This window comes from Marasmius oreades, chromosome 4, assembly GCF_018924745.1.
Source record: "Marasmius oreades isolate 03SP1 chromosome 4, whole genome shotgun sequence".
Taxonomy (NCBI): Eukaryota; Fungi; Basidiomycota; class Agaricomycetes; order Agaricales; family Marasmiaceae; genus Marasmius; species Marasmius oreades.
This window is the reverse complement of record NC_057326.1, coordinates 3,296,441-3,310,022: the sequence shown is the minus strand read 5'-3', so window position 1 is coordinate 3,310,022 and position 13,582 is coordinate 3,296,441. Positions and strand designations below refer to the sequence as shown.

Sequence of the window (13,582 nt, the reverse complement as noted above, 5' to 3'; positions counted from 1 at the left end):
GTTTTTATCGGGATACACGCCGATAGTGCTGCCAGATGCTCCAGTTCTCGTGAGTCGTGGTAAACCTACGAAGAGGGATGTTAGATGGATATGAGCGAGAAAAAAGACTACGGACGCATGTACGATTCCGTCAGTAACCGTCGTTCTTCCTTTTGTAAGAAATGAAAGAACCGGATAATGTGAAGCATTGCAAGAACGCGTACAACCATCGTACAACCGACCTTCGACGGCGGGAGAACAGCGGGCAGTATTGAGGGAGCTACATGGAGGCGGGGTTTCTATAGCTAACATTCATAGACATCCTGTCCAAGCAATGTAGGATAACCATAGGGAAGTTGTGGTGTAGAAAGCGATGAATGTTCTGGAGGATACTGTATGGTGGAAGAAGGACTCACTGGAGGTGAGGCGCGGGAAAATTATGACGCGTCAAGGTCACACGCGTACCTCCGCCTAAGTATCATAATCTCCAAATTTAGCATAAATCATTCAGGAAGATTTTTTCAAATTACGAAGTACTCTTGTAAAGCTATCGTTTGCAAATCTCAGCATCACCTATTGTCGATATGCCTGCTCCTTCAAAGGAGCAATTCGATGCCCTTGCCTCAGTAAAGCTATTTTATTCTTTAAAAAATCACTCTCACGGACTCGACTAGAAAATCATGGACAATGTCCGCCCGAACCCTGTCACCGGCAAGGTCGAGTTCGATGACATTGGCAGGTGCGTTTGGGAATCAAGTCTTCATCTGTAAAAGGTTAACAAGTACTAGATACCTCTTGGAAAACATGGGGAGCTGTGAATACGATCAGCTAATGAATCTCACCGACCAACTTTCAAAAGACCATAATTCGAAAGATTTCACAAATTTCGATTTCAATTCGCTTAAGAGTACAATCAAGAAAGATACTCTGTATTTTGTTGGTTTGATCTATCAAGGACACTTTGACAGCTCAGGGAAAGAGGTTCCTACTGAGAAAGTAGCATATGTGGCGGATGCCCATGCCGTCTATGGCCTTACTTGCCTCGAGGGAGAGAAGATACGAGGGTATGAGAACTGCGTAAATGGTCTCCCGAAGTCGGATTTCGTCCTCAAGTATGCATCGGGGTGCCTTTCATTATATTAAGCTTGACGTATTTTTGCAGATTCCTTCGTTCAACCTTTGCAAACCCACTGCCACCCTTCAAACCAGCATTACCATCTGAACTCCTCCTAGATAACAAGCTACACGTTCACATTGACGCTCTTCGACCTTTCCTCGACTCTCTTCCAAAACCACTCCATTGGTCTGTCGAATCGCGCGAAGCGGCGAGTCAAGTGAAAGACATTGCATTCGAAGAAAAACAGGAGCTGATATCGAGGTGTATGGCAATGGCAAACCACTTCAAGGAAAAAGGAAATCAATCATTCAAAGCAGGTAAACGAAAGGAGGCATTGGATCTCTATCAGCATGCTATCGATTCGTTGTTCAAGATATTTGGAGCAGGAGACCCGGACGAGGAGCAAGTTGAAAAGGCATCTAGATGGATCGCAGTTTGCAGAGCGAATAGAGCAGCGACCTGGCTGTTAAATGGCGAAGGGAAGGATGCAGAGAAGGCGTTGGAGGAAGCGAAGATGGCCGAGAACCTCTACCCTGGATACGCCAAGGGGTAAGAAACTTTTCTACTCTGTAACTTCTGGACTGGCTTCACATGCCTAGGTATTTCCGTCAAGCATGCGCCTTTCAAGCCTTGGGAAAACTTGCTGAGGCCCAAGATGCGGTTGTTCGCGGTCTGAAGAGATCTGAGCTAGAACGTGACACTAGTCTTGCGGATGTTTTGATCGAGCTACAGACTGATGGGAAGGGATTGCCCGAAGACCTTGGATCCTTCAACGAATGGTTCTCTCGTATAACCGAAACCGATGTCGAAAGTGCGAAGAGACTGAAGGGTCTGAAAGGTGCCTGGCTCGATAAGTGCGATCAGCACAGACGAAAGATGGAAAGTCAAGCAACGCCTCAATCGTGATTCGTTTGGTGGTCTTGGAACGTGCATACCAGCAGAGCGGACTAGGAGAGGAAGACTACAACCTTGGGTGGGAACTCTTCAGGTACCTTGACACAGTACTACGCTAGAATGACGACCGTATTCCAGAAATCTAATCTGCAAACAAAAAGCCAAAGGTTGCACAAGGTCCCGGATGGTTCGATTCCAATGTTTCTATACTAGTCCTTCCCATTATAAAAGACACATTATTTTTGTGTCGGGCCCGGGGAAAGTCATTTGTACTTTGTACTTCGGGATTGACGTGTGCATTGTACAATATGTACGGGATTGATACCGCCCTCAGAAAACAAAAACAAGGCATCTTGCCAGATTTGTTGAACGCTGAACCTTTCCAGAACTTTGTATCACCATAAGGGTTGTTTAAAAAAGCCTAGGCCCATAGGCAACCCATAGGTGTATTACAAAGTGCAATTGGAAAATTGAAGCGTTTTTGTTGGCGGAGAGTGAGAATGGGAGCCTTCGAGCTGGTTCGGTTCACTCTCGTTATTTGGATCAGTGGTTAACGACAAACATGAGCCTCCGACTCCGATATCGCGACAGCCTTCTCCGCAGCACTCTTTTCTTGAAGACTCCAGCTGTTATCAATGTTCGGTGCAACCTAAACAGAAACCTACTCGCGCGATTGACATTCATTCTACACGAATCGAAGTGCATGAACTCAGTCTGACTGGAAGATGTTTAACGGGATTCCTCACAAAATCGTACGTCACCAAATGACCCAAGGTTCAACGTTCAACAACCATTTTCAGAGGGCAGACTCCCCATACAAGATATTATTGGACTCACTATCGAAAGCTCGTTAGTGAGTACGAAACTTCGTCGCTCCATCGCCGCTGCTTAGTCCATGTCCATGATTTTAGGAATGACCCGTACGACTGGCAACGTGAGACGCCGTCGGGGAGTTGAACGTTGAACGACTCCAGCACACCTGTATCAACGTGAGCGCTTTTTTCGTGGTAATGGACCAATCATTGCTTCAGACATTGATTGTCCTTTTTTACTTTGCAGGAGATTTGAGCCGGATGGCTGAAACGAACCGAACCAGTTCGATTGACCTTTAGTACCAAACAGGGAACAACGCATTCCTTATTGTCCTCAAGGTCTATTGTCTGCAGTAACCTTTATAACCCCCGGGGGTCTGGTAGGGTGGACCAGTTATAGAGTCCAGCCTCAACGTCTTTACACGTCTATCAAACGCGTCCTTTGTCACGACATATCATAATCATATCTTTTCCCTATAATCCTCGACGAAAAATAATCATGGCACCAGCTCTCATACACCCGGTTGGCATTCCGCTTACTCCCACTCACGACTCGAACGACGTTAAAACGCGCAGGCGCTCCTCCACATTCACTGCAATCACGAACTGGGCTCTAGCCGTCCAACCCGGTACACCAGCCCCACTTTCTCCTGTCAAGCGCCGCCGTCCCTCTTTCCATCGTCGAGTTGCCTCTAGTTCTTCATCTCCATCGTTTCTCCTCACTCCAACAACCGCCAAGTCAGGTAACGTCGATTTAACGGCTTGGGGTTACACCTCTGTCTTTCTACACCTCCCTGTAACTCCACAAACACCTGCAGCATTCTATCCTCCTGAACCGGTTGTTAAATCATCTGGAAAGGTCGAAAAAGGTCTCAAGAAAATCAGCAGTATGGGCATTCTTCGCCGTAATCGTGCCAAATCTGTTACTGGTGATAGCACCAGTCCCATTGCCGCTACCTCCCCCGTCACGAACACACCTCCTACACGTCCTCGCCCTCGGTCTCGGTCTCGATCAGGTTCCGTCTCAACCGCGAAACCTTCGTTGAAACGCCCTGGTCATGTCAAATCGAAATCTGTTTCTGCCACCGTTCCCAACCAAACCAAGGCCAAGAAAACGAAAACGAAAACGAAAACCCATCCCCCGCTCCCACCAGCACTCCAGAATGAGCTCATGCTTATGCAATTCGCTGGTGGTGGATCCCTCGAAGCTAACGCACACAAGTTTTTGGAGGAGCGTTCGAAAAGGGATGGAACCACTAAAGCTATTGATGCTGTTTATCGAGACGAAAACGGTGTTATGTGGCTTGACGAGGACGAGCGTGTGGAATATCAAGCTCTTATCCCTACAGAAGGTCTATCATCACCACCTGCTTCGCCTTGGGTTCAGTTTACATCGTCTGGCGCGGTACCCCCGGTGTGCCCCACCATGGGTGCGATCGTTATGACTGATGAAGACGCAACGAGGCGACCTTCGGTGGTCAGTTTGAGCCCGACAGAGAGAGAGTTGGAGGGTGGAGCAGCGGCTGTGGTTTGACCGGTTTCGCCATCTGCGTATGTTGGTGTGGGTGTTGGTGTTGAATTGTCTCTTCCTTCTACTGGTTCGTCGTCGCCGTCGTGTGGGGAACGAACGGAACGAAGGAGAAGGAGACGACCGGCTCCGCTTAAGATCCATTCGACTCATTCCGTTCCTACGATATCTCAGCTAGGCTTTGAAGACTCTTTTGAGCCGACATCTGCCGCCGTTGCTGCTCTTGCTGCTGGAATGCACACGCATACTACTCGGCGGGTTGGAGTTTCGAGGAGCGTGCTGGCTAGTGAAGTGGGAAGTGCACCGCCAGATGTAGTTGCGTTTGATACGACTACACGTGTTAAAGGGAGGAAGATGAATCTGGCGAAGAAGGCGAAGGCGTTGTTTGGAATTGAGTAAGGTGGGGAAGAAGAATTCACGGATATCAGAACCTCACAACTCTATGCGAATCATGCCAACCATGCGAAACAATGTTATCTTCTCTTATGGTATCCACACCGTTTTCTTCATACCCTCAATCATCGAAACATGTAGCTTTTATAACTGTATCCTTTCTGTTCATCATTGCAAATACTTCATGTAATTGCCTCAATTTGTATACCCACACCGCTTTTTGTATCTTTATCTCGCTCGAGTTGAATCATAATATCATTCACTGCTCAGACTCAACCAGCTACCATGTGGAATAACAATATCGATAGCAAGAGCGAGAGAGTAAGCAGTAAGTCTATTGCTACAATTGTAAAAAAAAAGAAGATAAGTAGTAAAAAACGAGCAATCATAGAGAACATAAACCATTAAAAAAATACACCTGGGGGGGAAAAAACCAAGATAAAGAAGAAAAAGGGAACGATCGTAGTATTAGATTGGTAAGAGAGAGAGTGAGATTTATGTAAATTTTCTTGAATAAAAAAACCCATAAGAAGTAGAAAACGACCCGAATCCCTAACCATACGTTCGTGGATCCAAAGCACCAGTCGTACCATGGCCATTGACACTTGCACTTGTCGATCCTCCATTATCATTCCCATGATTTCCACCATTCCCAGTAGCTTCAGGAATCCGTCTAGCACGACGTCGTCTCCTTCTAAAAAAAAACAACAGCATCAGTATCAATATCATTATCACAACTCTCAAACCCCACCTAGGAAACAACGGCCCCCTCGGCATAACCCTCTCATCCAAATCCAACGCAACATTCGCAGCAGAATGAAGTCCCTCTATCCACTCCACAACACCCCCTACATCCTTCGCCTGCAACAAAAATTGTTCTCCTTCCATCCTAACACGGATCACATTCTTTCTTTTTAGATAATCATTGCCTAACCCCGATTCAGCGTTTTGGAGGGTGTACACTCGGATGAGGTCTGATGGGGAGGGGAGTGGGCAGTCGCTTGGGTTGGAAGAAGGAGAAGAGGCGGAGGATGGGGTGGAAGTATTGACTGTTGTTGTTGTTGTTGTTGTAGGTTCAGATGTAGAGGTAACCACACCAGGCCTAACCATCGACCTACTCCGCCTCGTAGAGGCAGTACTACTCGCCGTCCCGACCAAAGAATGACTCGACCCCGAACGCCTCAACCGTCCCCTCGGCACCTCACTAATCTCCTCCGACTGAGATTGAACAGAAGGCCTCGGTAAATTAAACGACGACCTCGTAGAAGACGTCGCTGACGTCTCATTCCCATTCCCATTCTGTCCCCGAGAAACAGAAACAGAAACAGAAGCGTCACTATTCGACCTCGAATGTGACTTACTCCCTCTCCCCGGTTTGAGAAAATGGGATAATTTCGACTTGGACTGGGTATGCTTATGCTTCGACGGATGCTGACTTGCTCGCTCTTCCATAGCACCAGACCTCCCACGAACATCAGGAATCCTAACTTCCGCCGTCTCCTGGACCCTCTCCTCCTCCTCCTCATTCCCTCCTCTCCCCTCACTAACATCAATCTTCTGCATCCTCCTCCTCCTCGCCCTCTCCTCCTCACTCAACTCTTCCCCTCCTCCAACACCACCCACACCCACCCCAACAACCCCTCCCCCACCTCCCCCACCCGCCCCAACATTCCCCCCACTCCCAGCTCCAACCCCACCAACCCCCTTACTCACATCCCCAACTCCCACCTTCCTCTCCCACCACCCCTTCACCCTACTCCCCCCACCCCCACCAGCCCCTTGCCGACACTCATAAACTCGAAAACAAGTCCCTTCCAACTCACATATCACCCTCCTCCATTTCCTATCCTTAGCCGGCACCTGCGGTTTCGTAAATTCCATTTTTCGCGGCATAACAGAGCGGATATAGATACTATTAGTGTACCCTGGGAGCTCTTCTTTGCCTTCTGGGATTTCATGGGGTGGAAGTGGGGGTGGAGGTGGAGGGGGGAGAGCGACACCAGGGTTGAGTGCAGCACATAAACTTGGAGGTGGGTGGTGGTGAAAGGTGGGATAAGGCGGTGGTGGTGAGCTTGGCGTGAACAACGGCATTGATCTCCGTCTTCTTAATGAGGGGTCTCCACGATCCTCAGAAAGAGGAGGAGAAGACGACGACGAAGACGGAACGACAGGTGTCGGTGTGGGTACGGGTTTGGGTGTGGACGGGTAAACAACCCTCGGAGTCTGTATCGGCGTAGAACACGAACCATCCATCGTCGTTGTCGTCTTTGTCGTTGTCGTTGTCTCAACACCTTCTTTACAATCACCACCGCCACCACCACCCTCCACATCAACAACCTTCCTCCCAATCCCGCCAACATTATCCAATACACCATCCTCTTTAAACGATGACGACAGATCAAACATGCTCTTCGACGCTCTCTTATGCACGCCTGTGCTCAACCCCAACCCCAATCCCACTTGCGCTCGCTCTCGCGGCGTCGTGGGAGACAAAGAAAACGGGAAAGACAAAGACAATGATAACGGGGGTGTAGCCAACATCGGCGGGAGCATGGGAGGAAGAGGATGATGAGAAGGTGTTCCCAATGACTGTTGTTGTAGTTGTTGAAGAAAAGGCGTAGACGCAGGTGTACCATAAAACGACGGCGTCGACGTCGGTTTCAGATCCTCTCTTGGCGTCTTCATTTTCACAGCGGTAGAAAACACTCCAGAAAAATAATCATAACCTTGCGCCGGATTCCCAAACCGAGAAGAAGAAGGGGTGTTCCTCGTCGGCACGACCGGTTTAGGTGTCAACGTCGGCGTTCTTTCCCTCGTACTCGACCTCGCACTGTCATACCCATCCCCATCCCCATCTTCCTCCGAATTCAACTCCCCACCACCCCCGTCCCCATCCTCCTCTTCCGAACTCTCACTCTCATCCATAAACTCCTCCTCATCACCCTCCTCCGTCTGCTGCCCCATCCCACCTTCCCCTCCCCCATTCCCATCCATCCTCAACGCAGGCATATGCCTCAACTTCGGTCCCGTAGTAGTCGTACTACTCGTACTCGGCCTTCTACTAAAATCAAACACATTCACATTGGCCCCCCCACCCGCACCCCCACCCCCAAAACCAGGACTCGTAACAGGCCTCTCCAAAGCCATTCCCATTCCCATCCCCCCAGCAGGAAGACTCAAAATAGGCCAAACAGGCTGTCGAATAATAATCGAAGGCGACAATCGAGCAGGGGCCGTATCTCCGTCTGATAGACTCAACCTTATATGGCCTGGTAATGGTGAGGTCAATTTGGGTGTGGATTTAGCTCCAGCTGGTCTACGCGCGTAAGGAGTGGTGATATTTGTATTTGAGGAGGTAGTGGTAGTGGAAGTGCTACCACTGCTGCTGCTGGTACTGGTACTGGACGTAGCCGAGATCCCACCCGGCCTTTGTATCGGTATCGAAGGAACCGGTGGTATTGGTGCGTCGTTATCTCTTTCAGATGTCCTATGCCTATAAGTATACGGCGTAATAGTCGCACTCGACGATGTCGTAAGAGTAGACAAAACAGACGTGGATGTAGAAGGTCTAGGTGTGTGCCTAGACGTAGACGTAGACAGGGGAGGGGAAGGGGACGTTTCAGTTTCAGTTTCAGATTCCATCGCCATCGCCTTCGTGTTCGTGTTCGTGTTGGATGCAGATGAAGGTACCGGCGGAACCTTGTTTCGAACTTCATCAGATGCAGATGCAGATGGTAAAAAAGATAGCGGTCCTGTTGCTTCCGGTGGTTGATTCCCGTTTTCGGGAATCGCCTTGACGTAAGATGTTAGCGGGTAAAGAAAAAAAAGAAAGAAAGGTAGGTAAGTTGAAGTTAACGTACCTCGACCTCGGCCTTCGTTTCCGATTCCGGACTAGTCAAACTAGCAAGAGTAACCACACCATCGACGCGTTTTTCATTTTCATTTCCTTTCCCTGAGCTTTCCCTTTCTCGTTCTCGTTTCGCAGCACTATTTGTGTCCTCACGCGACCTGATATCAACAGCTGGCGTTGGCGGTGCACCAGAGGGCATCATCTGTTTTGATGAGAGATGAGATTGTTGGGGAGGAGGCGGTGGTGGTGGTAGTCCCTCCGCAGCAGTAACCTTTCCGGAAAGGTCAGAGCGGTTTCCTACCGCAACGCTGAGTGCGGTTGCTAGACCAACAGCGACGGTATGTGTCTGTGTCTGTATCTGTTTGACAGCGGGGTTTGGTAAAGGAGCGTCTGCTCTTCTGGGCGATGAAGTTGAAGATGAACCAGATTGGGATGAAAAGGAAGATCTGTGATTGGTTTGGGCTGTATTACCGCTGTGGCGAGGGTGATGAGGAAGGAGCATGGGCTGAGACATGAATGGTTTTGCGGCCATGTGGGAGGTGAGATCCATGGAATGAGGGGTGTGGCGGGCAGCATTGTATGGATGACCTGTCATGGAATCATCATGGCTCTTTCGTGAAGAGTTTCCGAATCGGAGTTTCCCCCTAAGATGGTTGACTTTTTGGAATAGTTTGGTAGCTTTGAACTATTTTTTTGAAACAAAGAATAAGAAATCAGAAGATGAAAGAAAGTGAGGGTAAATAACGCACCTGGAATGAAGTAGGACTAGTGGTCTGCATAACAGACTGAGAACGTGGAGGTAGATCCTGCATGTTGGTGAAAGAGGTCGATGGATGCTGAATGAAAAGTAAATCAGATTCACACAGCCGTGGGTACCAGGGCCATGCCACGAGAATGGAGGACAATGACTGGGTGGGCAAAGCTGGTGGTCAGCGATGATGAGGGGACCTTTTGCGGGAGCTTGGAGTCTGAATTGTTGTCTAAAAGTATGTCCATCGGAGGTCTCGGCATGACGGCCGTGCACAACAAGCGATTACGTACATCTGAGATCTGATGTTCGGCAATTCCGACGGCCTAAAAACGAACGCTATTCTTGTTTTCTAAAGTTCTCACTCACTAAAGCTAACAGCAAGAGAACTATGCAAGTAGAAGAGAGTGAATGGAAGTATATGTGGGGCGACATATAAATAGACGGCGACGGAATGGATGACCTACCACAGCCGCGGACTCTAGTTGTGATAACACGACGCATCGCAGTGGAATACAATCTGTGTATACACGATCGCCGCAGACCCCAGTAAGCGAGCCACCGAGGATTCCCTCTCCTCCGACTTCCATCACGTTTTGCGCGCAATAGGATCCAGGTGGCCACCTCGGTAATTCTGAAGATCATTCAACGTGTCAGCCTCAAAGGCCGCTAATTTATGGAAGTGGCCAGCGGAGTATAGGAGCAATGACGTGGGTGTGTATTTTCTACCTGTCGGAAAAGAATTAACCCCACCAAGTTCCCAGCTTGTGAACATTACTGTAATGGGCTTTGTTCCACTTCTGAACGACCTGTTCCAATCTGTTGACGAATGGAAACATAGCCACATCTCACAGCAACTTACTTACTTACATAGGCTCAAGGATGTGGTAGATCACAAGTCTAAAACAGGCTTATCAGCTTATCAGAACCTATTTATAGCGTCCGGAGATCATCGAACTTTCTCGGTCCGGCCCGTCAAGCGTGCTTCTCAACAACACGTGAAACGTACATCCTAGTTTCAACCGACGGACTCGATCACTTCCGCTCTACCTCAGGCTACTCGTAGCCCACCGCTCTCGTCCTCTCCGTTCGCTCTAGGCCCACAAACAGTGGTCGCAAGTCCTCGCTTCGCAGCCGCTGCTTCGTAACCTCAATCCCATTCATCAAACGACTTCGCCCTCCAACGAAATCGAGAACACCCCCGTTGCAGCATTGACGTTTCGATACAGTGTACATGAAGTAAAAGGAAGGATGGTTCATCGAGTCCGAGTTTGATTTGTTCGAGCTCGAAGATTGTGTGTGACCAGCTATACAGGGCCAGCCTTATTAAGGCCAGGCTTTTCATCCAATTCGATCCTGTTGTTTATTCCAACTTGAAGAATGCCATCGAGTCCGCGTCTGATTGTTCGAGCTCGAAGAATGTGTGACCAGAACCACCTTCAAGCCCCTTGAGCCTATACAACACCCGATTAACCAGCCCAGTAAGGATGCGTTTAGTGTTAACAGATGCTCCAGCTTCATCGTACCTACAAATATGGATATTAGAGATATCTTCGAGAAAGAAAGAAAAAACACACCTGTTGCGTGTACGATAACCGATTCCGTCAAGCAAATTGTCGATTCCTGAACGTCAATATCCATGTCGTCAGTAGATATCACTGCAATTCCGCATCGGGACTCCCGGGGGGAGGATCTGTCGGCCCATCGCACCGGTAACTGGACTCTCCTACGAGTCTTTCTTGCTATTCTTCCTTCTCCGTCTCATTCATGATTCACGATCAACATTCAACCCAGACGAACGAGTGCGGACGCCGGACGGGTAAACCGTGAGTCGTGACGTGCGACGATTCATGATTCATGAATTCTCCATTTCCAAAAAAGCGGGAGGGGGGTAACGTTGAATGTTGCACGTTGCACACGTATTTGGAATGTTCGTTTGCGACCTTGGACCGTTTCTGGTGGAGATTGGCAGTCCTCGCAGGTATGCTCGGTTCTGAGTCTATGAAATGATAAGACAGCAAGGACGAGCAATCATGAGAGACTCAGGACTGACGGAGATGAGAGGGGCTCTGATTGAGTGTAGTGGCCTAATATTTGTTCCACAACATCCCTAACAGCTCATTATCGAGTCTTGATTTGGAGATCTCTACCGTTTCCAGCTAGTAGCACTGATTGGACACCGAGGTCTGCGATCTCGTTGAGTGGTATAGATTGATACTCGGAGGGATGCTTGCAGTTTTCGGATAGGTATGGAAAAGCGCCGGTGTCTACCCTCCAAGGGAAGTTAGACGGGGGATAACTTTAATTTGCCACCGCAACTCCAGGGCTAATGCAGTCGAAGGCTGCGAATAAGTTGCTGCTGTGCTGCATAAGAGAGATCATGGTTTTTACTGTAAGAGGAGTTGGCGAAAGAAAGGGACGTACCCGCCCGAACTTTCGAAACAGATGGTGGGAGTGAAGAAGTTCTACTCTACAGCACGATGTAAAGATCTCATCAGGTTTCATCACCTGTACCAAGTTAGAACTGGAAGTGATGCATCATAGATGTTCGTTTGCCGGGTTTGTAGACGCCCGGGCCGGCTCCCGGGGCCAGGTGGACCGCCGGTCCACCATCTCGACAAATTTTTTTGGTTCAATTTCCAGTTCGGATTATCTATTTCTCTTATCTTTCATGCCTGTTTCTCTGGATTCGTCGGGCTGGTAAGATAGCAGGTGGTTCTGCTCTGACTGAAACTGAATTTTTTGTTCAAGTTGTTCTAGTTCTGCGAATCCTCGGTGTGAGGATTCGATCGGGCCGGAACGCGGAAGCCGATCAATCACTCGGAAACTCTGTGAAGAGCCTAAGGGCGAGGAAAATAGGGAATTTATAAGAGAGTTGATTGAACTGAGTGATCACTGCATACATGATAGCTTTATATACTGGATAACTAAGGAGTCTGTTGAAATAGTTAAGGAATCCATGGAGACTAAAAGGAGTATAATGAGATGATGTTAAGGAGTTCAGAAAGAGACTAGGGGAAAATAGGGGAGTGCCGAGGCTTGATGGAGTGCGGCCGTAGCCCGGTTCGTGACACTATCCCCCATCAAGGCCGAGTGCCGATGCACGGAGGACTGATCTGTAATTGAGAACCGTGTAGGTGCGCGGAATTAATGATTTTCGAGTAGGAATCCGGCTCCCAGTGGTCCTAAAGTATGGGCGTTCGGTAAAGGCGTCCCGTTCACAATGAAATCTGCATAGTATAATCCGTCGACAAAGAAGACATCTGCGTGGTCTTCTACTAGATCCAATAATTCGTCAACACTCGTCTCCGGGGAAATTGGCCACAAGGGGTGTTTGTAGAGGTACGACGCTATGTATTTGAAGGTCCTTAAGGCGTTCTGCTTGATAATCTTTCTCCCTGTAGACCTCTCGAAAAAGTTCCCATCAATGTCGACATGGAAATATTCGAAATATGACATGAATCTAGCGGGGGTGTATGGTTCGATCGGTGGTGTTTTGAGTTCTACGTCCGCCCAGACGTATCGGGGGGGCATGTGTTCCGTAACGATTTCCCAAAGTCCGTCGACTTTCAATTCTTTTTCCATTCGTTCCCAATCAACGTTCTTTCCAAAATGCGTCAGTTCGTCAAGTGTCAACCTTGAATCCCGTTCCTCCACTATTAATTCAACCGTTTTTTCGCCGATTTTCGCAATACGAGGATGAGGAAGAGTTAGAAGCATTCGAAATTGTTTATGGGGCATGATGGGGTATGTGTTCACAGTAATGGATGGGATTTAAATCTTTACCATTCAGGGTCTAATTTCTCCGCTGGTTTCGAAATTCGACCCGATCGTGTGGTCGTTTGAGACGGGGGTATATAATTTTCTTTGAGATTGCTCTTTTCTGCTTTAGGAGACTTTGAACGAGGAGTATTCCCTTTTTTATTTGATGGCGGGTTTCTGCTTGGTGTTTCATCCTTTAGCTGTCGGTCGAAAAGCGTTTTGTCTGGTCTAGGCGCTTTTGTGTTCCTTCGATGAAATCTCTCGATAATTTCATTGGTTGTTGTCGGTAAATCGGAAAGGGGTACCCAAGAATCATCGCTTGGATCAGTGTTCTTGAAGTGGACCAGGTATTCGTAAGTTTATCCGATTTTCCTTGCATCTTTAATACTCTCTATTCTCATTACATCGTCTTCAAGCTGCAACGGAATGGCGTCGGAGTGCGGGTGAAACTCCGTGGGGTCCCCATACGGTTCCAGTAGTGAGATGTGGAATACTGGAT

The 13,582-nt window shown here is 48.5% G+C and overlaps 4 protein-coding genes across 4 annotated transcripts; 3 read left to right on the top strand and 1 right to left on the bottom strand.

Moving 5' to 3' along the window:
* Positions 1–491: 491 nt before the first annotated feature.
* Positions 492–2,320, top strand: E1B28_007863 (uncharacterized protein). The gene is made up of 5 exons (XM_043152643.1): positions 492–605; positions 654–718; positions 768–1,091; positions 1,142–1,645; positions 1,696–2,320. The coding sequence occupies exons 1-5, from the start codon at positions 564–566 to the stop codon at positions 2,000–2,002; spliced, it is 1,242 nt and encodes a 413-aa protein (XP_043010729.1). The 5' UTR covers positions 492–563; the 3' UTR covers positions 2,003–2,320.
* A 981-nt stretch (positions 2,321–3,301) lies between these two features.
* E1B28_007862 (uncharacterized protein) lies at positions 3,302–4,336 on the top strand (the record flags this gene model as incomplete). Its single annotated transcript, XM_043152642.1, has 1 exon — positions 3,302–4,336. One exon carries the CDS (start codon positions 3,302–3,304, stop codon positions 4,334–4,336), a length of 1,035 nt encoding a protein of 344 aa, XP_043010728.1.
* A 228-nt stretch (positions 4,337–4,564) lies between these two features.
* On the top strand, positions 4,565–4,729 carry E1B28_007861 (uncharacterized protein; the record flags this gene model as incomplete). Its single annotated transcript, XM_043152641.1, has 1 exon — positions 4,565–4,729. One exon carries the CDS (start codon positions 4,565–4,567, stop codon positions 4,727–4,729), a length of 165 nt encoding a protein of 54 aa, XP_043010727.1.
* A 280-nt stretch (positions 4,730–5,009) lies between these two features.
* On the bottom strand, positions 5,010–9,552 carry E1B28_007860 (uncharacterized protein). The gene is made up of 4 exons (XM_043152640.1): positions 9,323–9,552; positions 8,584–9,258; positions 5,475–8,515; positions 5,010–5,417 (listed from the first exon to the last, which is right to left on the bottom strand). The coding sequence occupies exons 1-4, from the start codon at positions 9,383–9,385 to the stop codon at positions 5,276–5,278; spliced, it is 3,921 nt and encodes a 1,306-aa protein (XP_043010726.1). The 5' UTR covers positions 9,386–9,552; the 3' UTR covers positions 5,010–5,275.
* Between the last annotated feature and the right edge of the window lie 4,030 nt (positions 9,553–13,582).